At 47.8% G+C, this 27,473-nt stretch overlaps 1 protein-coding gene across 1 annotated transcript; it reads right to left on the reverse strand.

The window, feature by feature from the left end:
• Window positions 1-5,343: 5,343 nt before the first annotated feature.
• Window positions 5,344-27,053, reverse strand: Slc34a2 (solute carrier family 34 member 2). The gene is made up of 13 exons (XM_020157994.2): window positions 26,922-27,053; window positions 18,098-18,212; window positions 17,868-18,002; window positions 16,812-16,940; window positions 15,412-15,555; window positions 14,167-14,278; window positions 11,912-12,107; window positions 11,162-11,257; window positions 10,357-10,477; window positions 8,998-9,165; window positions 7,924-8,040; window positions 7,717-7,841; window positions 5,344-6,467 (listed from the first exon to the last, which is right to left on the reverse strand). Exons 2-13 carry the CDS (start codon window positions 18,207-18,209, stop codon window positions 5,835-5,837), a joined length of 2,088 nt encoding a protein of 695 aa, XP_020013583.1. The 5' UTR covers window positions 18,210-18,212; window positions 26,922-27,053; the 3' UTR covers window positions 5,344-5,834.
• Between the last annotated feature and the right edge of the window lie 420 nt (window positions 27,054-27,473).

Genomic DNA, 27,473 nt, shown 5'->3' on the forward strand with positions numbered 1-27,473 from the left:
CTTCAAGGCACCTGGTCTTCAAGTTATTTTTCTTCTCCATACATTTTGTAGTAGAGATAAGTCAGTCATGTTGAGACTGTGGACTAACTTTGAGATGAGTGACAGGAGACAGTCACCCAATCTTCTTCTGGTTGTTTTATTTTGCCTTGGGGCACTGGCCTATGCTTGTTAGGTAGGCGCTCTACACCATAAATCATTCCGCCAGTCCTTTTATGTGATGATTTCTTTTCAAGGTAGGGTCTCATGAACTATTTGTGCAGGCTGGCTTTGAACTGTGATCCTCCTGATCTCTGCCCCCCAAGTAGCTAGGATTACAGGCATGAGCCACTGGCACCGGGCCATCCAGTGTATTTCTAATTATTCTTTATCCTAAAACTTCTGGAGTTGTGCTAAGTAATTGTGGTAGTAATTTAAGTCTTTTTTCATTTTTTATTTTAAAGGGAATGCTTTGATATTTCCCTTTTAGTATGACTATTATTCTTATTTTATACAGTTAAGATATTTGTTGTTGAGGGCTGGAGCTGTGGCTTAAGTGGTAGAGCATCATCTTAGTAAGATGAGGCCCTGAGTTCAAACTCCAGTACCACAAAAAAAAAAGAGGGGGAAAAAAAAACCCAACACACAAAAAGCCCTGTGCCGGTGGTGCACGCCTATAATCCTAGCACTGCTGTAATGGGCATGTCTACAATGGGTGGAGCTATGTGTGTGCATGTGTGTGTGCATGTGTGTGCGTGCATGTGTAAGTGTGTGCATGTGTGAGTGTGTATATGTGTGTGCATGTGTGAGTGTGTGTGCATGTGAGTGTGTGTGTGTGTGTGTAGCAGGGGCCAGATGAGAAACCTGTACCCTCCATGCAATTTTGCTGTGCACCTATAAAACTGCTGTTAAAAAAAAATTGAGGCATCACCTAGAAATGGACACTGAAATTCACCCATAAAATTGAAGTCTATCAAGAGCGGGCGTTGCTGTTGTGGATTGTGCTCTTCACTTTTGACGCAGCGTTGTTCAGTCGGGCTAATCACTGGAGTTCTGTTAAGGTTTTGTTTCTGTCTGCAAAGTGAGCACCTTCTACCCCTTTTAAAGCGCTGTGCTCGAGTTCCCTTTATGAACCAAATTGTGACCCAATCATAGTTTTTCATCTGCCTGTTCTAAAACAGCTCTTTTATCATGGGAATTTTCTGTTCCATGAAGGTCCTTTTTAAAAGAATTTTCTACTGTAGTCACTTAAACCTAGCATTTCTTTCGAAGATGGAGCAATCAACTTTCTTTTCATAGTTACTGCTTTGTTCAGGCTATTTCTTGGTTCAAGTTTGATCATTTATATTTTACTAATCGTTCCCTTCATAAAGAGCTCTGCATGGATTAGCACAGGTTGCACAAGGAATTATTCAATTTGTCTGTAACTTCAACTGCTTCTCCATACAGTGTAGACATTTAAAACGGCAAGATCTAAAGTCCAGAGGATCTGGGTTCAAATTCTCACTTTATACCTACTTCTATGGCAGGGTTAGTTCAATAAGTTATCTCAACCTCTCAGTGTCAGGCTTCGTGAAATGTAGAAAATTTAGAATACATGGAATAATGTTTTGTGCCTCGTGGGGATGCTGGGAGGTGAATGACAGCAGGTCAGGTGCTTAGCACAGCACTTATGCACAAGAAATATTCAGAAAATGTGGACTAGCAACATTTTCTATTATACAAGCGAAATGTTACATATTTTATTGTTTTTGCTTTGCTTTGTTTTGTTTGTTTGTTTTTTAAACAAGTTCTCACCATGTAGCCCAGGCTGGCCTAGAACTTGAAATTCTCCTGCTTCAGCCTCTCCAGTGCTGGGATTACACGTGTGTACCACCAAGCCTGGCTTGTTTTTGTTTTTAAGGTAAGTCTCTTCTATTTTCTAATTCAATTCAACTTTTCTATAGTTGTATTACTTTCCTTTTCAGGATTCCTTTTAAGTTGTTTCATGTTTTGACCTCTCACAGCCATACCTTAACCTAGAGGACCTGTAGGTCTGCCCTCCCCCAACCATAGCAGGATATGGGAAACTTATTCTCTGAGGGAATTAAGCCAAAGGAGCCAGGGTGAGGACAGAGGTGGGCAACGCAATACAGGAAGTGCATCAGATGTAAGCCAAACGCTATAGTTTGAAGAGTTGAATTCTGCATCAGTTATCTTGACTGTGTAAGTAACAACCCCCAAGACTTAGTGTCACAAAAATAATCACCCTTTTTACTCATTTCCTCTGGGCAGCAATTTGGGATGGACTTTGTTGGACTGCTCTGTGGGTCTTACCTGGCAGGAAAGGGCTGGGCGTTACCATGGCCTCCACCACAAGTCTGATGATGGTGCTGGCTGATAGGCTTTCATGCTGTCTTAGCTCCAAGACCCTAGAAGTTTGGAGAGCAATGCCTTCCATAGGACAAGGTAGTGTTTTTCAAATTACCATCAAAATGAACTAAAATTCACTTCCTGTGTACCCTTTCTTGGGCACTCAAAAAAAAAAAAAAAAAAACAAACCTAGAGAATTAAAAGGCAAAAGGAAATAATGAAATCAAGAAAACAAAGGATCCAGCCAAAAAGAGAGGCAGCTCAGAGTGACAGTTGCTCAAAGGGCTGATGAAACCACCAGTCCATCCTGGGATAAGAGGATGAGGGAGAAAGAAGGGAGGGAGAGGAAGGAGAGTAGAGAAGAAAAAGAAAAAGATTATCAGACATTTCTGAGCATTTATGGGGAAAAACATAGTCTTATGACAGCCCTCATAATAACATATGAAGAAAGAAAATAATGTTGGTGCAATATTTCTATAGCTTGTCACATTTACAAAATAAAAATGCAACCATTGATTACCCGTCAGAAACCAGGGCAATCAGTGCCTGGAGTAAATGCCATTATATTCACTTGGAACAAGACGCAAGAAGAAACCACTAAGAGAAGTAGAAAAGACTGCCTCTGGAAAGCTGGACTAGAGGACCAGGAGAGGCAAGTTTAAGACATTATTTGCTGTAAACTCTCTAGCATTATTTGGTCTTCAACCTTGACAAAATTCATGTAAGATGCTGTAAAACAGAATCCACGTCGACATGGCTAAGACTAGCCTCCTGCCCCTCCTCGTGGGCCAGCCCCACACTTTCCGAAATGCTGAATGGTCTTTGCAGACTGACCCCAGGTCACGTGACACTTGTCCAGCCCATCCCAACCCTAAACCTAAAGCCAGTTGTGGTCTCTGCTTCGAGGGCTGGTAGCAGCTTTACTAACTTAGCATCTCACTTTACGAACAGATCGAGAAAAACAAATGAGTTGGGGAAGCGTATGGCAGTTGTCTACAGTTTTCAGCCAAACAATATGCCTAACACTTACAGTAAACCAGTCCTGAGTTAAATATTCATAAACGTTATAGGTGTCCTCTATGTTTATGGGCTAATGTTCATACTGATACTTTCTGTATCTACAAATTCAACCAACTATAGATAAAAATATTTTAAAAACTGCATCTGTATTAACATGTACACATTTTTCTTATCATTCCCCAAGCAATCCAGTGTAATAACTTTGCAGAGTGCGTACGTTTTATTAAGTACTGTAAGGGATGTGGAGACAATGAAAGTACACTAGAGGATACACACAGGCTACATGCAAATAGTGTCATTTTATATGAAACTTGAGCAACTTAAATTTTGGTATGTGGAGGTGGGGGGGGTTTGGAACTGATCTTCCTCCCCCCCCTTGAGGATACTGAGGGCTGATTTACTTCATTTTAATAATCATAGCAAGTCAAGTGTTACTGCCCCATATTCCAGATGAGGATAAGAAAGCAAACAGAGCCAGGAGTGGAACAAACTTGATACACAAGCGACAAAATGCCTCACAGAATTTCAGTGATTCCACATGAGTTAAAAGCTCTGATGTTTGCATTCAAAACTGGCACTGCACAATACGTAAAGGTGAAGCTTACCATTTGTAATAATATCCTAAATTTAATGCTTTACTTAGCACAGCACTCAACAGCAAATTCCTGTGACAAATCAAGGGACACCAGGAAATGAGAATATTAAAGGACAAGGAACTAAAAACCACAATGACACTATTCCCCTGAATTTTTGAAGGGTCTTGAGGGTGAGTGAAGAGCAAGCCCTGACCTATTCAGGAAATGGATCCAAGAAGGCTCCTGATTCCTTCTGATTGAAAGCAACACACTCCTTCTGGGTTTGATTATTTTTTATTTCTCCCTTTCCTTAACCAGTAAAAAAAAAAAATACAATTAATGCAGGTACAAGGATCCCATTTCTAAAAATCAGAGTGCAAAGAAAGTCACAGCCACTGCCCGGGTTTAACTTACATATTTACAAAGTGTGCGGGGTGACACAAGAGGCATGGTTAACAGGTGGTATTACAATATATACAAAGGTGCTCGTCTGTCGTTTACATTTTTACAAAGAAACCCTGCCTCATTTCCAAACGAGACACTATAAAACAAATCACAGACTATTTACTACATAGCTTATGAAAACTGTACAGATCCATGGCTATAAATATGGAGTATAACTGGCTGTTTGGGAAAGCAAGTATATACATAGGGGGAGGAGGGAGAGGGATTCAGAAAGGGCTCAGGTGGACATCCCAACTGTTTGATGATGGAGACACTGGAATGGGAGAGGACAGGGTCTTGGGGCTACAACTGTGCTGCTGCCCTTTCCCTGGATGGGACTGAGGCTCACCCACTTGGGGAAGATTGAGATGGCTGACCTTGGGTAGAAGTGGTGTGAACAAAACAGGGGCTCTGGCAGGCAGAGGATCGCTCACCTACAGCCACACATGAACCTCACCATGGCTCACTGGGTACCCAGCATCGCCCTGGCCTCCTCCCTGAGGACTATGGAGTTTTGTGGCACAGAGAGCAGGGCAAGCATGACTCCTGAGATTCCAGGTGTGGAGGGAGTGGGCTTGGAGGGCTTGCATGCCTTACTCAAAAGTTCCAAGAGATTGCCTGTAGACTGCAGTCACAATGCCTGTCAACATGGCTTCTAGATTGGTCCAGGAAAGAACCTGAGGCACCCTGGCAGGTAAACTATCTCTCCAAATGCTATTCTCTGTTTTTGTCCTTCATCTACCCAGCTCAGGACAGCACTCCCTCCTTCAGATGAGACAGGTAAGCCTCTCTGTAGGCTAGGATGGCTTCCATCTTAGAAACACAAGGATGTGAGTCCCTGAGGACCCAGTCAGCTGCTTGGGCCAGCCATTCCTGCTCAGGTTGAGAGCTTGCCCAGGGTTGGAGAGGGGGGGCACTGAGGACTGGGAGGGGGGCATCTCCAGTCATAATTTCCCCAGAAGCAGGCTGCTCTGGGGTAGGGGTGGGGGGCCTGGGAGAAGCTGCACTTGGGGAAAGGCAGCCTTTGATTTAAAAAAGATGCTTGGGCTTTATTACAATGAAGGAGAGCTTTGTACACATATATACACACACCCTTTACATGGGCCTTGACAACCTTCCATAAAATCTCTCCCTTGGTTGGGTCTTTCCCTTCTGAATAGGATGCTCTGAGTCTGAAGACAGATCCAAGTTCAGCGGTGTAGGGAGTGGACGTGGTCTAGCCTGGGTTGTGGCTTAATTCTCATTCAGTGTTATACTGCAATGTCCAGGAGAGACAGGACAAGTGAGCAGAGACTGAGATGAGACTGCCCTGGAGGCTGGGGTCCTGAGCCAGAGGAAGGAGAGCTAGGGCGAATGACACCTCTGCTTTCCTAATGGGGAGCAAAGCTCTGTGAAGTGGCCATGGGAGTGTGCAGGAACCAGAGGGACAGGACACAAGGGACTCTTTCCTCCCCCACCACTGATCCCCTAGAAGGCTGTGCTGCTGGACAAGGTCTTCATGTCCAGGGACTCCACAGGACCCTTGCCCTCCTCTAGGACCTCTCTGCTCATAGCTATGTTGTCGAAGGCCTCAGGGGCCTTGACCGGGACCCCCTGGTCCTCCTGCCCCTCCTCCAGGTCCTCACAGCATTTGCTGCAGCGGCAGCAGTTAGCACAGCCACACACCATGCAGCACACACGGCAGCACACGCGGCAGCAGCAGCAGCAGCGCCTCTGGCAGCACGTGGTGCCCAGCGAGATGAGGTGGTCCCAGGGCTTCAGTGAGTGCATCCATGTGGGCAGGAAATTCCAGTCCCGCAGCTTCTGGGGCAGGATGCGTGGGCAGCGGGACTGCAGCAGCCGGAGGCACACCACCAGCAGCACCAGGAGGATGATGGGCACCCCCACGCCTACCAGCACCGGCCAGCCGGCCAGTGACAGGCCGAACACGGCCAGCGGGGTCAGGAAGAAGAAGAAGATCAGGTAGAAGACGGCGAACCAGCGGTACTTGGAGGAGATGTTGCCCAGGCCTTTGGCCAGGCCGATGGGCAGGCGGGTGAAGGGAATCGGGTACCACAGCAAGATGCCAGAGATGTTGAAGAAAAAGTGGCACAGGGCGATCTGAAAAACACAAGTCGGGCTTTTAGATCACTTCTTGACAGGGAGTTTGCGCACTTCCTCCCCACACTGTGGTCCCATAAAATAAAGGCTTGTAGAGTCACTGGCTTTCTTGGCCTAGCGACTCTTCTAAGGAAAGCAATGAAAGTGAAGGCTGATTACCATTCCCTAAAAATCATAGCGGCTGCCATTGTTCTGCATTTGCTATGTGCAAGGCTACTGTTCCAAGCGTGTTACAGTCGTCATCTCAACCCTCGTAACACTCTATGTGGTGACCGCCATTGTGACTGGATGTATGACAAAGTAAGCCTCCCTGGAGGTAGACAAGGATTTCCCCGAAGTCACACAAGTGGGAGGGGTAGAGGTGGAAGTCAAGTCCAGGTAGTCTGGCTGCAGAGGACAGGCACTTGTCTACTTTCCTATGAATGTCACCAAGTACCATGCTAGTAACCAACCCTGTCAAATACATGAAGTCTAGCCACAGGTGACTGCAGTGGGCTAGCCATGCCCAGATGCTCTAAAGTATGAAGTACACACTGGGTGAAGGACTTAGTCCAAAAGAAGGCAAAATCTCAATTTATGTTACATGTTGAAATGATAATGGTTTAAATCAACTGCGTTATTTAAGTAAAGGTCCCTGTCTCCTACTTTTTAAAAATGTGGCTGCACAACTGTATGTGACTGTACACTGTACTGTATGGTGACATTTTATATTTCTGTGGGTAGAATGGCTCACACCTGCCTCATCGGATGTTCATATAATCCTAATGAAATAAGGGCTGTGGTCTCTTTTACACATGAAGAAAGTGGTGCTCAGGTTAGGTCACTTGAAAGTCATTCCGTGTGCAAATGGTGGGACAAAGATTCCAATTCCAAAGGTCTTGTGCAAGGTACCTCAGTTGATCTAGGCCAGACCGGCCTCCCTGATTCTCAGGAAACAGCCCTTGCTACAGATCTTTGACCGTTGCCCAGGCACAGTTCCTCACAAGGTGGGTGAGAAGTTGGGAAGTGGTACCCAGTCGTTCTACACTTTTCTGTCCAGGAGCTGCCCTACCTTTCTTAAAAGCCTGTCTTTTAAGATAAGAGTCTTGCTCGCTCTAAGGACTGGGTAGCTTTGACTATCTTCCTGTGGCTTCTAGACATCTTAATTCCATCTTTTGGATATAACTCTTGTTAGAGACCAGTTTTGCAAGGCCATGGATGGGGTTGTATCCTTCCCATAGGGCCCGGGTCCCTAGCAGCAGGTCCTGACCTGGAGCGAACTCTTCAGTGTGCTGCCTGGGCTGGCTAAGGCGGCCAGGATGGCGGTGGTGGTGGTACCGATGTTGGAGCCCAGTGTAAGTGGATACGCCCTCTCAATGCTTATCACACCAATACCTTAGGAAAAACACAGAGCACATGGCATCGTCCTGTGGCATGACAGGAAATGGCACAAGGGAGAAGCTAGAGAGAAACTCACCAATCAGTGGGGTCAGGGCCGATGTGAACACGGAGCTGCTTTGCACAATGAAGGTCATGCCTGCCCCCACAAGGATGGCCAGGTAGCCAGTCACCCATCCAAAGGGAAAGGGGAAATCTGGAAGACAGGGAAAAGGGGTGTTTCACAAGCCCTCTGGGGAAGGCATGGATTGAGGCCTAGCTGGTGCCTCCTGGGACTCAAGCGCAGGAGATGAGCTACAGAGTGACGTGCTCCATGCATATGTGGTCCTAGACTGCCAAGTTGATGTTTGGAATCCATTCCCCACTGTCTGACACCTGCATATTCAGATGTTGAATCTGAAGACATGGGCAGATGGAAGTTAAGACAAAAGCAGATGCAATGGAGATGGGGTTAGAAATACTTGAACTCACTCGAAAAACATCCTCCTCCTAAATATTTCCTCACCATCCTGGTCCTCCATCATTGCACATCTTCCACCTTTGTCTCTACATAATGGAATGGATGAAAGTGCAGCAGCCTGGAACCCGAGGAACCCAGCACCTGCCCAGGACCAGCCCACACCCACCCAAAGTACTAGTTCACTCATGACAACCTGGGGGAGGCAGATGTTCTTGGCCAGGTTTCATCAAGATCTTAGCAAGAAGTGATGTCACTGCTTGGTATGTTCTCATTGGTCAGGATACTTTACTGGGCCAGAGCTCCTCTTGGCCAATGGAGTCTCATTGGCCACCTCATGAGGGTGGTGTATTTTATCTTGAACTTGTTTATTTCCCAAGAGTGAAGGGAAGTGAGCTCTTCTAAGAGCTCCTGAGCACCCAGGAAGTCCTAGGCATAGAAAACCTGCCAGCGAGAAGCCTAACTCATGGCTCTTGAGTTGAGCAGGCCCTTTCTCCATCCAGACCTTGGCCACCTGCTCCCCTGACCCATCAGAATACCCTGGGATATTTCCAGGGCAAATGACATCTAACTTCTGCAGCTTATCAAATCCAAGATAAGCGACTCCATGCAGAAGACATTCAAGACGGGAACATCTTGGGAGTGATCATGTGGTCCCAGACCCAAAAATGGCCAGAATCGGGGAAGAGCACCTACCGGTGTTAAGGGTCTTCTTGATGACACTTGCCACCTGCCCCTTGAGCACGGAGCCCAGGAGTTTGACAATCATGATCAGGCAGCCACAGAGGAACAGCAGGGAGACAACAAGCAAAATGATGCCCACAGCAAGATCTGGAAGGTTGAAATTCACGAAGATGTGCTGGCCTGAAGAGACACAGAAAGCCTGTCAAGGAGGCAGGGGCCACCCCGTCAGAGACTGTTATCCACTACCACATCCTCCTTCTATACACATGACTGCTCAGAACAAATGTTCCTTCCCAGCATCCTTTGCAGCTAAGGATGGTTCAAAGTGATGTTTTGCCGGGTTGGACCTCCTGAGGCTGCAAGCTGAAGTGAAGATGTTAAAATCACAACTGGTCAGGGCAGACCCAGGCATCCAGCCCAGTTCCGCCTCTCAGTTCCCTGCTGTTTACTTGGTTTTTTTTTAATTATTATTATTTGTTTGTTTGTTTTCTTTGCTTATTTGCAGTACTGGGGCTTGAACACAGGACCTACACCTTGAGCCACTTCACCAGCCCTTTTTTGTGAAGGGTTTTTTCAAGATAGGGTCTTTTAAACTATTTGCCCAGGCTAGCTTCAAACTTTGATCCTCCTGATCGCTGCCTCCTGAGTAGGATTACAGGCATGAGCCACCGGTGTCCAGCCTATGCTATTTACTTGTGATGGTTACATCGTAAAACCTCTGTATTTCAAAGTCCCAATGTGTTCCCGTGTTAAATCCAGCAAACCATGGTTCTACCTATGAATGTATAGAGGTGCCAAGTTCACCTGATTCTGTGGGGCAATCACGTCTGGAGTATCAAGGTATACTACTCAGAATTAATGTCGGTGGGGTAAGGGGAGAAGTGGAGATATACAGAGTAATTACAGGACTATGGATATCTGAGTTGGAAGGTTCCAGGGACAACACTGACCCAGAGCATCACTTAGGCTCATGACCTCGCTCAGTGACTTGAGTGGGTTCTGCCTTGCAGATGGGACTCACTGAGTAAATATGCCTGTCCCTTGTGGGCCCAATCTTATCCTTCAAATCTAGCTGTCATTACCCCAGAGTTATCAATAAGGGGTAGAAGCACACAGGAGTGCATTCTGAAACCTGATGGAGTTCTTTTGACATGGTACACAGTGCCAGGGGAGTGAAGCTTCATATCCCAGTTCTTTCCTTCCCCATGGGACCTTGAGCCTGTCACCTTAGAATCTTTTGCTATGGAAAGAGACTGCTCTGTGCCTGGGCGGGCCTCCTTTCCTGCTTTCATGGGCTCCACACAGGTAAGCAATGCCATCAGTGCCCTGACCGCCCATCCTATTGGGGTCATTTTTCTGAGTCCCACTCACATTTAGCAATATTCTCCTTGTGGGTCACATTCTTGATGGTCCAGGTTTGGATGCCATCTGTCCAACAGAGGGAAGGGGAGGTGCAGTTCTCAGGTGAGGAGACAGTGACATTCATCTGAGTCTAAAAGACAAGTATAGGAAATGTCCACATAACTTTTGGTAGGGAGCAGAGGGCAATGAGGGGACAGGGGTGACACCATACAGAGGGTCATATGCAGTGCATTCATCCTAATGTTCCTTTCACTCTGACTGGCTATTCATCTCTTGGAACAACTGGGACCAATAAAAAAAAAAGCCTTCACCATCTAAAAATGGTGAGTTTTAGTATTGTAGTCTCTAGCTTTTGGTACCCCACAAAAACAAACACATATTCACTCTGGAATCAAGGGTGGGCCACCAGCTGAATGCACAACAGGCTGATGCAGGAGGGCAAGAAATACTCTAGAAGAATCTGGAAAGAGAGAGCTGCCATCACTGGTACAGTGTGACACACTGAATTCCGCAGGCTCCTCCAAAAATGGGAGCAGAGGCAGCCAGAGACAGACAACCCTTCTTCAAGCAACAGAACACAATGATAAGTCAGGTATAATGCTTCTGTGGTGGGGGTGGGGTGGGGAAGGTGGCTGTCTGTCCTACTGATGAAGCCCCTCCCTCATGTAAGGAGATGTTTATGAAAGGAATCTCACGGACCAGGTTTAATTGTCCCTGACCCTCCAATGTTTCTCCCCCCAACGTTTGCTTTGCCACCTTGAAAACACTTTTCAGACACTAAGATTAACCCATCTGCAATATTCCTGACACTTACCACGTTGGTCAAAGTTTTGCACCAAATCTTGACCAGACTCTTGTTTTGAGCTGCGGCATCATTCATGGCAATTTGTTGGATAACATTTTTATCCAGCTGAGGAAGGCAATAGAAAAGAGAAGTCAGCAACGTCCCCAGAGCTGGTTTGGAAGGCTGTGCTGTTAAAAGGCCTCTGAAGAGACAAACTTGACTGAGCTCTGCAGGTATATTTTGGGATTCATACTGTGTGCACCCCTCAGGGGTCAGCAGTCACCAGACATTAGCAGGTGCTCAAGAGATGAATGACTGTCAGACAGGGCACTGGTGTCTAACTCACTGGCTGACTGGATGACAAAGAAAACTAGAAAGTCCCAGTGAAAGCAAGGTCACAGCTGTCCCTTTCCCCAAAAAGCAACATCCCCAAAGCCTTCTTCATTTTAATAATATGGAGAGGCACAGGGGACCTTGGGATTGAGAAGACCCCTGACTCCAAGGGTGGTGATCCTTCTCTTTTGCTGAGTCACGTTTGACTTTCAGTGAGATGGCAGTAGTAGGAGCAAAATGGTCCTAAGTATCCAGGGAGAATACTTAAGAATAGTATCACCAGGCCACATACCCATAACAGATGACACACATCTAAGTGCCCCAAGTTCTGTCACCCTGGTTCCTTCAGAGGCTGCCACCAAGCAGTGTTTTTAGAGCCTTCACTCCATAGGCTCAGTGGGGTGAAGGGGGAGGGGGAGGAGGACAGCTATCCTGGCTAATGGCTACCTGGATTATGAGCTTGGTGAAGGGATCTGTGATGACTTTCAGAAGGGCTGGGGCATCTTCTCCATTCTTGAAGTTAAAAGTCTCCACCACAAGGTTAGTCAGAATCTCCAAGTAGTGGGTGATGGCCTCCAGAGGCAATAGCACCAACACAGACAGCCAGTTGAAGAAGTCATGGACTGTGGCCCCTGCAAAAGCCCTATGGGAAGGAAACCCCAACAGTCAGCATGTGAGTGGCACCAGTCAGGTCATTGCACCTGCTAGCTGTCACCCTGCCGGGCATACATAAATGTGCAGTCTCATTTTTGTTCACTGCATTCCCCAAACTGGATGCTGTTAAAATTATCTTGGGACCTGGGCAGAAACTCAGGGTCAACCAGCATCTGGCTGCAATGATTCTCCCAGAAACCACTGCGTGGAACTGTCAGTCACTTTGAATCACTGTACTCTGAAGGCAATTTGCTCTTGAAAAGGTAGAGACCAGTAGACAGGTAACAGTCGAAGCCCTCTACCCAAGTGAGTTCTTAACCTTTAAAAAACCTTGAGCTACAGATGTAGGTCTGTGGTAGAGTTGCTTGCCTAGCATACATGAAGCTGCAGGTTTTCAGCGAGACAAAAAAAAAAAAAACAAAACTTGTGACCATCTCCAGAAAGCAAGACTGATATACCACCCCTTTATATCGGTCAAGAGGCTCAAAGGTCCCCTGAGGGCTGAGGCATGGCTCAAGTGGTAGAGTGTCTGTCCAGTAAGTGTGAGGCTCTAAGCCCCAGTACTGTCTCCTCCCCTCCAACCCACATCCCATCCCATCTCCAGGTTAAGAAACTACCCTAGGCCTTTTTCCTCAACAAAAAAACCTTTAAAAATATCTACGTGTTAGCAAACACCTAAAATCAGATGGTACACAGGACGTGAACAGATAGAAGCAGCCAAAAAATACTTCACTTCACTTGAAAAAGAAATTGACTTCCTAAAATATTCTTATTTTTCCTAGAGAGGGTGATTTAAGACACTGTCCCATACTGCTAATGTAGTACGAAGTGGTTCAAGTATTTCCTGGAAGCTGGCAAATTGTTAAAAGCCTGATAAATGTTTGATACGGTAATTATTCTAGAAATCCAAGGAAATAACCTAAACCACTAAGAGAAAGATACATACCCCAAAGACATTGAAAGATGCTATGGAAAGCATGTTAGTAATATTCCTACACACAGGTATCTTCATGGGTCTTACACTGACATGTCACAGGCTACCTGGGGACAATAATCAATCAACAGTGAAAGCACCCAAAATCTCAAGTACAGAAACAAAGCTGGAATCCCGGCTGCGCCCCTCAATGACCTCCTCACTTTGCCAACAGGGTAAGACAAGCCTACTTACTTGGCTTTAGTACGAAGTCATATTAGAATACACTACTTAATGTGCATTGTTATTGTGGCCATCGGGATATTTTACCAGGGACCCAATGAGATGGGCTCAGAGCAAATGGATGCCTCCAGTGGCATCCACTAGCTGCCAATTCACCAGCAGACAGAGATGACGTCTCTGTCTCCCCAAACAGCCTGTCGTAATGTCAGCTGCCTGACCACACCACGAAAGCGTCACATAGACAAGCTGGAGGTTGTCTCTGTATTTTAATAAGCTCTGGGGAAAGTTAGAACAGAAGCCAGACAATGTATTTAATTCTACATGAACCGTTTTTTTTTTGTTTGTTTGTTTGTTTTTTTTGGCAGAAAAGTGTTCCCTTTGCTTATATTCAACCTATTCTGTTTTCAGGTCATACCCATGAAAACTGCATTTTGCTTTTTGGGGACATGCAAGTGAAAACTAGAAAGTGGCACTGGTCAAGCTAGCCAAAAAATAGACATTTTAGGAAGTTATAATTATTTATGAGTAACTGAGACAGTAAATCCTACCCTATCTGGCCCTGTTTCAGCGACACCACCCAGCAGGTAGAGTCTGGCTAGAGCTTGCCTTAGTGAACCCTGACAAAGAGCTAGGCACCTTGCTAAACACTTACCTACATGATTCTGTTTAATCCTCAAGATAACACAGTGGTGACAGATAATATTATCCTGGCTCTGAAGACCAAGGTGTGGAATTTGACTGGGAAGTATGCGATCCTATCCCCTGCTCCTTCCAGGAGCTCCAGCCATGAACTGGCAAGTAGACTCAAGTGGTCAGGTAGAGGTAGTCACTGAAGTATGGTTCCAAACAGGCCTAGTGGGTTGCAAAGACTGGTCTTTCCTGAGCCTCTTACCTTCTGAACTCATTCCGGTCTCCTGCTTGCATGAGCGCCACGATGGTGTTGGTGATGGATGTCCCGATGTTGGCCCCCATGATGATGGGGATAGCAGCCCGCACGGTCAACACTGGAGGGTGGAGAGGACCCGTTAGCAAGTGTAGGAAGGCAGCCTGGCCATTCCAAATGGCCTGAGGAAGGCTGAACTGACACTGGTAATTCCCTGGAGTAGTTCTTAATTTCTTTTGGGGCTATGTCACAGCACATTTTATGAAAAGTAGGCCAACATAGAAATCTGTATGTGTCCCCCTTCCCATATTCCTTCACATACTTTTGTGGCATCCAAAGGCCCCCCGAAGCCCTCTATGGACTCCAGCTTAAGTGCCTTTCCAAGTTTCTCCCTCCTGTCTATGAGACCAGAACCAGTCCGTGTTTGAGGTCGCGGGTGAGGGACTCCCAGTGATGACAAGAACAGCGGAGTCAGCTCTTCGTGGCATCAAGACTCATATAAAGGGGTGTCACCCACATGCTAGACATCAAACACTTGTCTGTGTTTATTAGACAAATTCCTGGTTAGAAATGCTCACAAAATATATTGCCACAGTTTTCTGACATCTAGTGATATTTTCCAAGAATACCTTTTTCTAACTTGTCTCAGAAACTCTAGTTTTAGCTAAAAAGCTAAAAATTGATCTTTTAAACTTGTGTTCCCTCTCCCTCCAGTGCTATTTCAGTCTCATCAGAGCAGGTGTTAGGCAGCTACAGGTCTGGAATGACATCCCCCCAAAACCACTTATCCCAACGCAAATATGTAATGTGAATAGATGTTGTCATTGTTCACACTAAGAGTGGCCCTGTCCACGGGAGCTTTCTAATCTGATGGAAGTGTTCTGTATCGATACATTCAACATGACGGGGCCAGCCACGCATAGCTGCAGAACGCTTGAGACAGATACAGCTAGCGTGACAGAAACTGAATTTTATACTAAACTTAAATCAATTAAGGTTGAAATGAAATAACCTCATGTGGTTAGTGGCTGTTGGGTTGGACACCATAGATTTAAAGAATTCAGAGCCATCAAGCATCAGGGTTATTTTCAGACACAGCCATCCAGATGGAAATAGGAGGCTGCCTGTTTCGAAAGTGAACATGTCACTTTTGGAAATAGCGACGTGGCCTGTGTAGATTCAGAGTAAGCTCCAGGCTCCCTGGATGGACAGGGGTGCCGGAGTGCATGCAGGGTCTTGGGTACCCTGACTCACATGAGGAGGACACCATGCTGACGATGATGGACGAGGAAGTACTGGAACTCTGCACCATGACGGTCACCAGCACCCCGATCACCAGACCCGCCACAGGGTTGGACATGATGGAGTTGTTGTTAAAGAATTGTCCTGCCACCTTTCCTGAAAGACAAACCAATAGCCATGTGATAAGGGGTAGCGGTGGGGGCACTGATTGCTCTCCATCCAGGGCCAGCTGGCTGGGGGGTAGAGCCCTCCAGCCCTGCTGGACCTATGGGATCCTGCTTCCCTGTGCTCTTTCCCTTCACTGCCCTATATCTCTAATAGGTGGGGGACCCTACACAGGCTCCACCTCATTCCCCTCACACTGATAGCCTCTGGTTCCTCTTGTCCCATCGGCAAGCCCTTCCGAACCTTCTCTGATGGCAAACTGGCCCTCAGCTATGTTAGACCTAACACACCTCCCAGTAGCCTAACTCCTCTGGGATATACCCCAATGCAGAAGATCCACGTGACTCTCTGTCCTCCCCAGCTCCAGCCTGGAACTGAATGCTGGCAGAGCTTCCATCTACTCCCCCAATCCATGTGATAAGGAAGGCCAGAGAGTGGCTGTGTCTTGTCTGTGATAATCACAAGCACAGCCTCTCACTGGTGCTCCCTGGATCAGACTAGAACTGCGCCCCCATGGTGACCCCTGCCTCAAGTCTCCCAGCTCAATGGTCATCCCTCAAGAGAGGCACCATGGGATGCACTAGCCTATAGTCTTTTATGTCACCTTGACTTAAAGCTGAATCTCAGGGCCAGTTAGTGACCTCTCTGAGCCTTGGTCCCCATAAATGATAAGGTCTTGGGGGAGCAAGGATCCACATAGAGCCACTGAAGGTGTTCAGAGTACTATTATTCTTGTTGCCTAGGGAGGGTACAAAGGTAACTGGGCATGTGGTAATCTCACTTCTGGACTCCTCCCACACTGAGTGGTCACTGTGTCCTGGGAGAAGTGTGGTCTCTATTGTGGATGCAGAATCCTGACCCAGAGGCCCCTTGTCCTTCCCTGGCAAGGACTGTCTTTGATCTTTCCTACTTGCTTTGGCCTAAGAGACCATTCTTAAGAGACAGCAGGGATCCCTCAGATAAGGCCAGGTCAAACAGTTTCCTGCCTGGGGCCCCTGAACAAAGGCAAGGGACTGATAGCTTGCAATTGGCTCCAGCCTTGGCTCCTGGCCTAAGCCACCTGCCCCAAGTGTTTTCTTCCACACAATTGGGGGCGTAGACTTTGCAAGATGATCTGAGATGGGTTTCAGTCTTTAAAACACTCTACAAAGCTGCAGTTTAAGAGGACTTGGGATTTGGATTTGTGACCGCCTGAACCAAATTCAGTTACAACATCTGTTCCCACCCCTGGCGCCTTGGGTACATACCCCCAACCAGCTGGAAGGCACTGCTGAGGACGTCCAAGGAGCACACGAACAAGTAGAGGAAGCCCAGGAGCAGAATAAACTTCCCAATTCCTTGGAAGACGCAAAGAATTTTTCCTTTGGTGTCTCTCTCTGCAGAGGAGGAAGAGGGGCAAGGCACAGACAAAGCTTTTAGTATTTGCAACACTGAGAAGATAGGCAGTGAGTTCACAGCCCCCCCCCTCCTCTGGAGCCTGGAGGGGGCCATATCCACTTCGGTCCATTTTGTTGTATCTCCTTGAGTGTCTCAAAAGGATGTGCATTTAGGAGGAGGGCTCTGTGGTCTGGGGCAGACAGGCAGCAGACAGGCAGCAGACAAGGCTCCATGCTCAGCAGAACCACAGTATCACTAAGGGGACAGTTAAGAGCACTGGCCACCTGCTAAGTGCAGGGTCAGAAATGATGGGTCTGTAAAGCCCCTTCACAATCGCACAGAACGAGGCAGCTGGTAGCCATCGAAGCTGCACTTTATGGAGGGCTCGGGTGGGGTGCCTGGGATGCTGTTTCTTTGCTCACGTTTAAAGTGGTTCTCACCTCCTCCCTGCCCCACTGAAGCCTTCTGGTCTGTAGGCTGACTTGCAGCCTACAGTTGGGAATGGAATGAACACTTGCTCACATCCCAGATATTTCGGCAGAAGCTTCTCTGCCTTTGAAGCCCTGCCCCCATTTAGGCTGGGGACACCACCACCCCTGCCAGTGGGGCCCTCAAAGGATGGTCTCATCTTCTCATTGTATTCACAGCACCTGTTATAATACCTGCGACCTAATCACAACCTAATCACCCACCGATGAGCTAATTGGGAGCAAGACAGTGTCTGCCTTGGTGTCAAACTGTGCCTGGTAAATTGTCTGAAAGAACAAAGTCCCCCCCAACCCTATCACACTGGGCTTTGGCTAATCCTTTTAGGACCCTGGTTCTAAGGGCATCAGAGCAATAAAAAAGGGGGGGGAAGAGTGACAAAGGTGACACTGAACAATGGTCTAGCCCCTCCTGCCAGCCCCAGGTGGCCTCCAGTTTACCTGACCACTTGATCCCAGTGTCCCTGAGCTCAGGCAGGTCCCATGGATCTTCCACCTCAGTGGGCTCCTCTATCAGGGTCGCCGTGGAGTAAGAAGGAAGAAGTTCGATCTTGGGTACAGGAGTGCCACTGTCATCTGCCCAAACAAGCAGCAAAGGCGGTAAGCACTCAGACCTGAGTCTCCCCAGGTCCCCTGCAGGGGGCCGTTGGTGACTGGTGAGCAGCACTTACTTTTGTTGGGCTCCTTGTCCTTGGCTAGCGTGGAGGACTGTGGATCCGAGGTCCCTTCAATGTATTTATTGGGGTTGGGCTGGGCATTTTCCAACTCTGGCCAAGGAGCCATGGTCTGTGGATAGGAAAACAGAGTGTGAGGAAGCAGCACTGAAGGAGGCCGGATGAGGGAAATGCACCAGTAGCAAAGCAACTGCTCATGGGAACAGGGGCGGGGTTGAGGAAGGGGTGCTGTGTTTCAACCTGAAGTGTGGAGCACCATGTTCTAACACTCCAAGTCGTCCCTCTACCACGTCTCAGGTTGTCAGGAAATTGAGTTACCGCTTCCAGTGTGGCCTCAAATCTAGATGCACAGCCATGCCTCCTTTGATTTCTCTAACTTCTGTCTGTCTCAGCCTGTGCTGATTATCTCCATCAGAAAGGGATACAAATCCATCCATCCATCCCCATCATCTGTGATACCCCAGGTCCTCTGCCCTGCCCCAACTGGCTCCCATCTGCTACTTACGTGGAGGCAGGTTCAACCTCATCCAGTGGACAAGCATGTGTGTGATGTACTGTACAGACTCACTGTACATGAATATGTTCGACATTCTACCCACTATCTGGGTTTTCTGTGACAAGTGTAGCACACTGGATGGAACCCACAGCCGCTCATCAGTATATAGGTCGTTTCCCTTCATGCTTCTGAGCAGTGTTAGTATCCCATTTGTAAACAGGGGTAACTCATCCTTTACAGGGTGAGGAGATCAATGGTAGCGAGATTAATGATCAGATTAAAGATCTGGAAAGTGTCTGGCATCCAGCCTACTTCCGATTAATAGGGATTACTTCTGTGCCATGCTGCCTGGTTAATAATCCTCCAGCAGAACACATTGTTTCTAGCCTTCCCCAGAAACTTCCTTGTAACTCATTTTCTCCACAATGCCTTTCTCAGTTGGCGGGGCTCTTCACACACCTGGCAGCCCACTCTGTACACCATCAGACAAAGCCATCCAAAGAACAGAAATTTCACAGAAATCACTGGCTAAAATTCTTGGAGTTCAAACCAAGATAAAGTGACCATTATCAAAGTGCCCCCAAACAACTTTACACTATAGTACTCTATCCTGGAGAAGATGTATGCGATAAACACTTCTGGAAGCTCTGAAACAGTTAGCAAGATGTCCAATGTACCCTCCCATCATTGTGGATCTTTGCTTCACTCATCTCACTTCTAGGAAGTAGGAACCTAGGAACACTAACTCAAAAAATCAGAAACACCTACCTACCTTGCTTTGATCTCTCCTGAGATGACTTGCAGAATCTGGGCCCGTCTCCTTTCCTCTTTTCTTTTATAACTCTTTTTTCTATTCCCTGCCTGCCCGAAGGCAAGCACTACCAAGAAAGGGGCTTGTCTTGATCACTGCTGTGTTCTCAGGACCTGAAGTTCGCCTGGCACATGACAATGCTTCATAAATACTTAAGTACTCACTGGAGGAGTGTTTATCAGCCCAAAAGACATTTGCTGCTTTGTCCTTTATAGCAAAAGTTTTTTAAATAGGTAATTATACTATCTATGGTATATCGTGCTGTGTAATGGCATGCCATCAAAAATGTTCTAAGAAACCAGCAGAGACCCCAGAAAATGCTTAAAATTGAAAATAGTCCCATTTTTTGGTTCCCATTCCCAGCATTGTCTCAACAAGGCAAACAAGACCCAAAAATGTTCCACGGAGTTCAGAGTGAGTGGTGGATTGTGCCTGATCTCATTTTCTTCTGAAATCTCCAAATTGTTTTAAGAGGCAGCACAATCCCCGAACCACACAGGTAAGCTGGCTGAGCAACACCTGATTGTTTCTGGTGTTAACTTGAATTAAAAATGTTGATTTGGGGCTGGAAGGTGGGACTCAACAGTAGCATACATGTCTACCATGCATGCAAGACCTTGGATTCTATTCCCAGCACCAAAAAAACTTAAATAAAATTTTAAGGGCTGGTTGATTCTGTAAGCCTCAATCCCTAGGAGCTTTCATAAGTTGTGTGACCCAAGTAAACCTTTCCTGACTGCCCTTTGCATCAGGGGCAAATGCTCTGAGTGTGGTACTGGGACCCACCAGTCCTAGAAAGACAATACTGAGCCCGCTGCACTGAGCACAGCCTCCTGGCCACCCATGGAGGGAGTTGCTATGCTATCATTCTCTCTGTTGCACAGATGGAGAACCTCAGGTATGTGGAAGTAAGGAGCTTTGCCCAAGTGCCCAAGGCTCCAGGTGATACAGCCTTGAGCCAGGGGGAAGATGCTTCAACTTATGAGGAAGATGGAGTCTGTGTCTCACTTACTGGATATAGAAGTCAGGAGGGGAGCAGTCCATGATTCAGGTCTAGAAGCAGCACTTTCAGCCCCAGATACCTTCTGCCTGAATTCTCTCTCAAGGTCTCCAACCTTCATTGTTCAGAGCAATCCACAGCAGCCTCCACTTTACACTGACCCCACCTCCTGCCACGACACTCTTCCCCTGGGCAGAACTCTCCTGTTCATGGTTCCTACCATCGTCCCAGAATCCCAAAGTCATCTCTAACTGCTTCCAGTCCCGCCAAGACTCATGGATTCTATCCAGGAGCAGCCCATGGCTCTTGTTCCTGCCTCAGTCACTCTACCTAGATGGATACACAGGTAGCTTACCTGGCTTGGCCCCAGAGCTCCCCTCAGGTGAACTTTTTCCTAACACACAGCTATGATGGCAGACTAGTCTGACTCCCCATCTTCTATTACCCATTGCTCCCCAAATTGGAGCCTCTTTGGCAGTCATACTTCCCCCTAAAGACTCTGATGAAATGAAAGTCCTCCTACCTCTGCACGATGCAGGGAGTGCTTCATTAGCAGGGCCCCTCACCTCTTTCTGTCCACTCTTAGGGCTGGGCCCAGGTCTTCCCTCTTCTCTGCTCTGGCCTTGTCCTTTTCTCCCTGCTCCCAGAATGTGCTAGTCATGACTCACCTGGCATTCCACCACAGAACACTGTAACACCTTTTAATTGATTCCTAATGCTTGTCACTTAATAAACATTCAAGAGCTGCCAGGTGAGGCTGGTGTTGCCATAAACTTCAGTCCATGAAGGAATCGGGGAGTCCAAGAGGAAAGCAACTTGTGGAAAAGCCCCGCAGGTGAGGGCCAGTTGTGAAACAGCTCTACCTGTCAGTGAGGCTGGGGCCTTGCCATAGCATCGTGGGCCGTCACTGTGTGATTCCTCCTGCTTACAGTGCTCATTTACTCGTGGAACTGAGGAGAGGGAGTGTGAAGTTGTTTGGCTGGTAGATGATTTACATGAGATGTTTACATGGAGCAAGCTGTTTCTCAACCTTGACATTGACATCCGGGTCCAGGTATCTCTGTTGGAGTGGGGGGGCTGTCCTGTGCATTGAGGGCTACTTAGCAGTATCGCTCCACTGGCAAACACAAGCCAGGAGCTCTGACAACCAAGAATGTCCCCCAGACATTGCCAAACACCCCTTAGGGGCTGAGAACTACTGTCCCAGGTTAAGAAACTGGACTTTCATCTCCAACTCCCTGTGTTCAAGGCCCAGATTTACCCTGGTGACCTTGGGTTAGCCTCTTTGCTTCTCTCAGTTTCTCAGGTCAAGTGAGGACAACCATGCTTCTGATTATGAGCTCTCAGAACACCGGCATATCTGTAAAGCCCTGTGACTATCAACTATCTTACTAAAACAATGGTGGAAATATTACGGTTTGGAAGGCCATATTTTTTTATAAATTAACATTGGAAGGTGGTGTATGCCTATAATCCCAGCATTTGGGAGAACGAGGCAGAGAGCCACCAGCCTGGGTTACATGACACCCAGGTTTTAGACACCTGACTTAAAAAAACTGTATTTTTAAAAGCAGGATACCAAAAGGGCTTGCCTGGCTCTCTGAAGAAAAAGTCTAAAAGGCGAGACCTTTTACCACCACTTTCTCTTATAACCTTAATTATAACTCTATGTTCATGAGAGATTTGTGTTCATGAGATTATTTTTTTTATCTCCTAAGAATATTTATATACTGCCTTCCCAACTAGAATTAAAGTTCTCAGAAGGCAGGACCTCTCTCCTATGCTTTTTCTTCCTGGGCCGGATAGAACTATAATATGAGCACTCTATTTTTGGATGGAGGGGTCAGCAGATAGGATTTGCTAAAGGATGCACTTGGCCCATGATCATGACTAACAACTCAGCCTGACCCTTCCTGCCAGGTGGTTGTGCCTCATCATCATATGCAAGTTGGGTTGGCCAACGTTTGTGAGATGAGCAACTATTCCAAGAAACTTCACCCCAGATGCCAGAGCAGCCCCACTAGGGAAACTCCTACCAGCTGTAAAGAATGAAGATAATTATTTGCCTTTATTTAAATTTTGTTTTCTGTGACTGAATTTCTATGACTGGTCAGAATCAGTTTCTTCTTAAGGATTAAAACAAATAGTTCCTGGTGAACACAGAAACAGTCCCATCCAGGGTCCAAGGCCCACAGAGGCTAACACAAGCAATGACAACAGAAGGAATGGCATGTGATTTCATGAGCCCCAACCAGCAAGAGCATCCCCCAGGTCCCTGCTGAAGGCCTTGTGGCCTTCATCCACCTCCACGCCCCACTTGGCACTACACACACCACTGAAAAACAAAGCACCTCCATTGAATGTCTCTCCTCCTTCTTGGAAGTCCTCAGCTTCCCTGTTCTGAGTCCAAGTACTTGTTACAAGTTTCCTCTTTACAAAAGCTTCCCTGATGAGACAATGGGTTCCCCACACTCAGTGCTTCAATTTCTGGTACATTCATCCCTGCACCATCACCTGTGCATGTTCACTGCGCTGGATGCTGAAGAAGCAGGAAGGGGGCAGGCATCCAGGAGAGCCTGAGTTCTCTGAACTGCGAGCCACTCCCTTCCTGGCCCTCTCCACCCCCACAGCCTGCTCCGCCTAGACACAGGGAAATGTAGGGCATTTGGCAACTACTCAGCCACTGTACTCTGCCACTCAGGCACACAGGCCCCATTCACCTGCCTATCCCAGACAGCAGAGCCCCAGGTCTCTGTCCAGAACCTGTCAGCTTTTAGGGACTGCAGCTAGGACTTGGGCACAAAGGCAGGGCCTGGAGTGACCACCTCCCTTCAACTGGCCTAAGACTGGCAATCATTCCAGGGATCCTCTGGGTCCCTGGAGATGCCACCTCTGCTAAGATCATACTGTCTGGCAGGTAGGGACAAGACAGCCACACTGCAGAAGGGCCAGCTTTGCAAAGGTCTGTGTCTCACTGTGCATGAGTCTGACTCTCTCTGGGCGTAAGTTTCTTCATCTCAAAAATGGGACAATGCCATGTCACTCACAGAACTGTTTCGAGCACTAATTGATTAATGAATGTGGGTGAGGCCCAAGCACAGTGGCTGGCACAGAAACCTAGAACTGTTGAAACGCATTGCATCATAAATAAACAGTAGTTTGCCCTCTATTTTGCCAGCCACTGGGAGTACCACTCCAGCACTGAGCACAAGAGTGGACATCTGTTCAATAAATGATCCCAAAGCAACAAGAGAAAGGTGCTAGCCTTTGTCTTGTGACAGTTTTGTTCTAGGCTGTTTGTGACTTCATTTAATCTTAGAGCAAGGTTCTTCTTTTCACAGTACAGAGGCAAAGAGAAATTAAGAAACTTGCCTAAAGCTACACAGTAGCCTGGGGGGGTCAGGATTTGAACCTGGAACTGCTGGTTCCAATGCCAGAAGCTTTTCTATAGGTCTCACAGCCACGGGGCACAAGGGACACAGAGTCCAACTCAGCAAGTTGTATGCTTCTGGGAGACCTGGCTGGATGGACAAGTCTGCGGGGGTCACTCGTGCATAGTCATTCAATGGCCAAACATGCCACCAAGAATGCTGTAATGACAGGCTTCGGACATACCAGAGACCTGGACTCAGCAAATCCCAAGTGTTTTTAGGAGAGTCTGCTGAGCAGGGGAGGTGCCACTGAATGGAGGCCCCAACAGAGGATGTCGTATGAATCTGAGGTCAATATTTCAGAGTCATGGCAGGCACTGAACCTGCTTCCTGAGGGAAGGGGCTTTGGGCACCATTGGGGAGGGTCAGTGCGCCTGTTTTCCTCCCCCTGCCTTTACAAGACTACACTTCACATTCTTGCCACCTGTCAGAGAGAGCAGAGGAGTGAGGAGCAGTCTCCTATTGGGGCAGCGTGGTGCCAAGGTCCAGGAAGAAGATCAGCTATAACAAGCCTCCCAGGTCCCCTCCCCATCTCTACACTTGAGCTGCCATGTGCCTCACCCTCTTGGCTCCACTACTTGCAACCACACACACACTCAATGCTGCCAAGAGCAACTCTCATTCTTCCTCCCAGGCCAAAGAAAAGAAAGTTCTGGATTCTTCTGGGACTTGGGAAGCAGAGAAATGTAGAGTGGCTGGCAACCACCCAACCCCCTACATCTTGCATTGTTCACGCCTCTCCAACCAGGACCTGTCTGGGGCCACCTGTGCTCAGAGCAGCTGCCAAGGCCACCTGAAGAAGTGAGAAGGCCCTGGGCAATAAAGTATTCCTGAATTCTCCACCAGGTGACTTCTACAAGCACAGGATGGTCACTGTGTCCCCAGCTTACACAGTGCCAGGCACACACTAACCAGACAAGTATTTTATCATACACTTCAAGCCAGGCGTTGTTGTTAAGTCCTGTACACAAATCAACATATTTAAATCACAAGCACGTCATCCTTTAGCATGCACTTTAACTCCATTCAACCGAGGGAGACATGTGGTTTAAATATCCTTTATCACTCTTCTACAGAAGGGTAAAATGAGGCACAGAGAAATTGCTAAAGTCACATAGACAGACACTCCACCTTTAGAGACAATTCAAACTCATGCAGTCCAATGTTCTCAGGACGCCCAGTAATATTCTTGTATTTTCAAGGAATGACCCAAGACTTCAAAAATTCCTAAGACAGTGAGGGCTGCTTTTCTTTTACTTCCTTTAGCCCTCAGAAGGAAAAACAACATCACTACCCCACCCCCATCCCAGGACATGGCTGTGATGTGGACGAACAGTGGGGGCGTGTTCAAGACAGACAAGCAACTGGCCAGGCCTCACACTGAAGGCTTTTTTTTTCCTTTTTTCGGTACTGGGGTTTGAACTCAGGGCCTTGCACTTGCTAGGTAAGCACTCTACCACTTGAGCCAGGCCTTCAGCTAGTTTAGACTTTAGATGAAGGTGCTAATTGAATTCTAAAAAGACATCCTATCACTTTAAACCTGGGCCCAATTGACAAACTAAATCCTTGTATACACTTCAGTCTGCATTTACGATATTTAAAATTAAACCTTAGCTGGACATGGTAGTGTGCTCCTGTAATACCAGCACTTGGGAAGCTGAAAGGCAGGAGAACCAAGGGTTACATACCAAGTTCAAGGGCAGCCTGAGCAACACAGTGAGACCCTGTCTCAAAACCCACAGGCTGGAGGTATAGCTCAGTAGTAGGGTCCTTGCCTAGCATGTATAAGGCTCCAGATTTGATCCGCAACACTACATAAACAAATCTTGTAATTAACTTGATTACTATATTATTTGTCACTGCATGAAGGGGACCAATAGAGCTAAATTTGTAAATAGACTCATCCTGAACAGATTTCATATTCCAGTTTCATTGAAATCCATTTTCTTCCCAATCACTGTGGGCCTGGAAGGCTGTTTTCTTTAAGCTAAGTCCAGGGCATTTGTACGTCCACTGTCCTCATACCACCGGAGCCCTGTTTCAATGAGGTGGCTTAGGAAAGTGGGTAATCTGTTTAGCATCCAAAACTATCACAAAGCATGCCTTTCTTGCTACCCATTTTACAAGCTCACAAAAAACCAGAAAAGGTCATGGTCAGCTGACACAGCACAGAAGCTTCAGTCTCAACTGTCTGAAACAATGGGCACTCCAGGAGTACCCAACACAGGAGTTACAGAAACGCCAAGGCAGGAGGGGAACAGGGAAAACAAGACAAACGGGGCCCAGAGCTCTCCAGACTGTCACAAAACCTTCCTGGGGAAGCTGAACAGAGAGAGAGACACGGAAGGTGCCTCCACAAAATCCACCTTTGAGAAAATGCCCACCTCACCAAGGAAAACAAGACTCCACCTCTCCTCAGCCCAGGGCCAGCTACCTGTGGCACACCTCTGCCCCAGGGAAACTGAAGTAACCTTTAAACAGGTGCTGTCATCCTGTCCAACCCAAGCACCTCTCTACACATCTCCTTGTAAGTCGTCAAGTCCTCCCCGCCTGGTCCCCTCTCCTTCTTAAAACAGAAATTGCCAGCTCTGTTCTCCAGACAACGGAAAAATGACAAATCCTGATGGCCACCAGCCCTGATGGGAACAGCTAACTAGGTCTGGCTTTAGTCACCTTAGATAAGTAACTCTACAAACAGCACTGCACACGTGGAGATCACGCTGGGGGCATCCTGTCCCCTGGGGCCTCCCCAAACCTAGGAGACACTAAGATAGGTCCACTGCCTTGTACACTTGCACACAGGGACCTCTCTGAGTCACACAGTAACCCAGCCAAAAAGTGGTCCCCTTCAGATTCCTTTCTTACAGTTTTAGAATCCCCGGGTGGGGCTGATTAATAACGCCACCAATACAGCGAGAGTAGCAATAGCTGTCACAAAGATCAGGACACCTAGCAAAAGTTTGTTGCTATTTCTTCGCCTACAGCCCAAAGCCAGCCGGCTTTCTGGAGGCGTCAGCACCGGAGGGCGACTGAAGAATGAAGTAGGTGAAGGTTAAGAGCGAGAAGGCGACAGCGGTACTCACCAGCGCTTCCTTCGCAGGTGAGGGACTGCAGGAGGCGCCCAGGTGGAGAGCAGCTTCGCCCCGGGTATATATAGCCAAGGTGTTGCGCAAAGAGGCCGGCGGCAGTCGCTGTCATCACGCCCCTCGCACATTCCAGGACCGCCTGCCGCCACCGCGGGGGCACTGCCTACCTGCCGCCTTAACGAGCCCATCGTGACCTCGCCGGCTGCGGAGGAAGGCAGGCGGCCGGCCGGGCTGCGGCTGCGGCTGCGGGGAGAAACCTCAGACGGGACGGTCCGGCCCGGCACGGCCGAACTGTCCGAACCGCCTGCGCCCCGGCGGCGCCCCGCGCGCCCAGCCCCGCCCCGCCCCGCGCGTCCCGGCCACCAGGCCACCCGGCCACGCGGCCGCGCGAGAGCCGGCGAGCTGCGCTCCCTGCCCCCGGCCTTCTGCCCTCGCCTCCCAGGAGCCTCCATCTAGCCTCACTCCTCGCTGCTGGACACAGATAAAAGCCAACTGGGGAACAGATTCTTCCCAACAAAGCCGGGATTGTTCCAGGTGCCTCTGCCCCGC

Source organism: Castor canadensis, chromosome 9 (genome assembly GCF_047511655.1).
Source record: "Castor canadensis chromosome 9, mCasCan1.hap1v2, whole genome shotgun sequence".
In the NCBI taxonomy this organism is placed as follows: Eukaryota; Metazoa; Chordata; class Mammalia; order Rodentia; family Castoridae; genus Castor; species Castor canadensis.

Coding starts and splice junctions, on each gene's coding strand:
- Slc34a2 (XM_020157994.2), bottom strand. CDS start 18,209: ATGGCTCCTTGGCCAGAGTTGGAAAATGCCCAGCCCAACCCCAATAAA. Junction 18,003..18,097: donor GGACAAGGAGCCCAACAAAA/GTAAGTGCTGCT, acceptor TTGTTTGGGCAG/ATGACAGTGGCACTCCTGTA. Junction 7,842..7,923: donor GGCCCTGACCCCACTGATTG/GTGAGTTTCTCT, acceptor GTTTTTCCTAAG/GTATTGGTGTGATAAGCATT.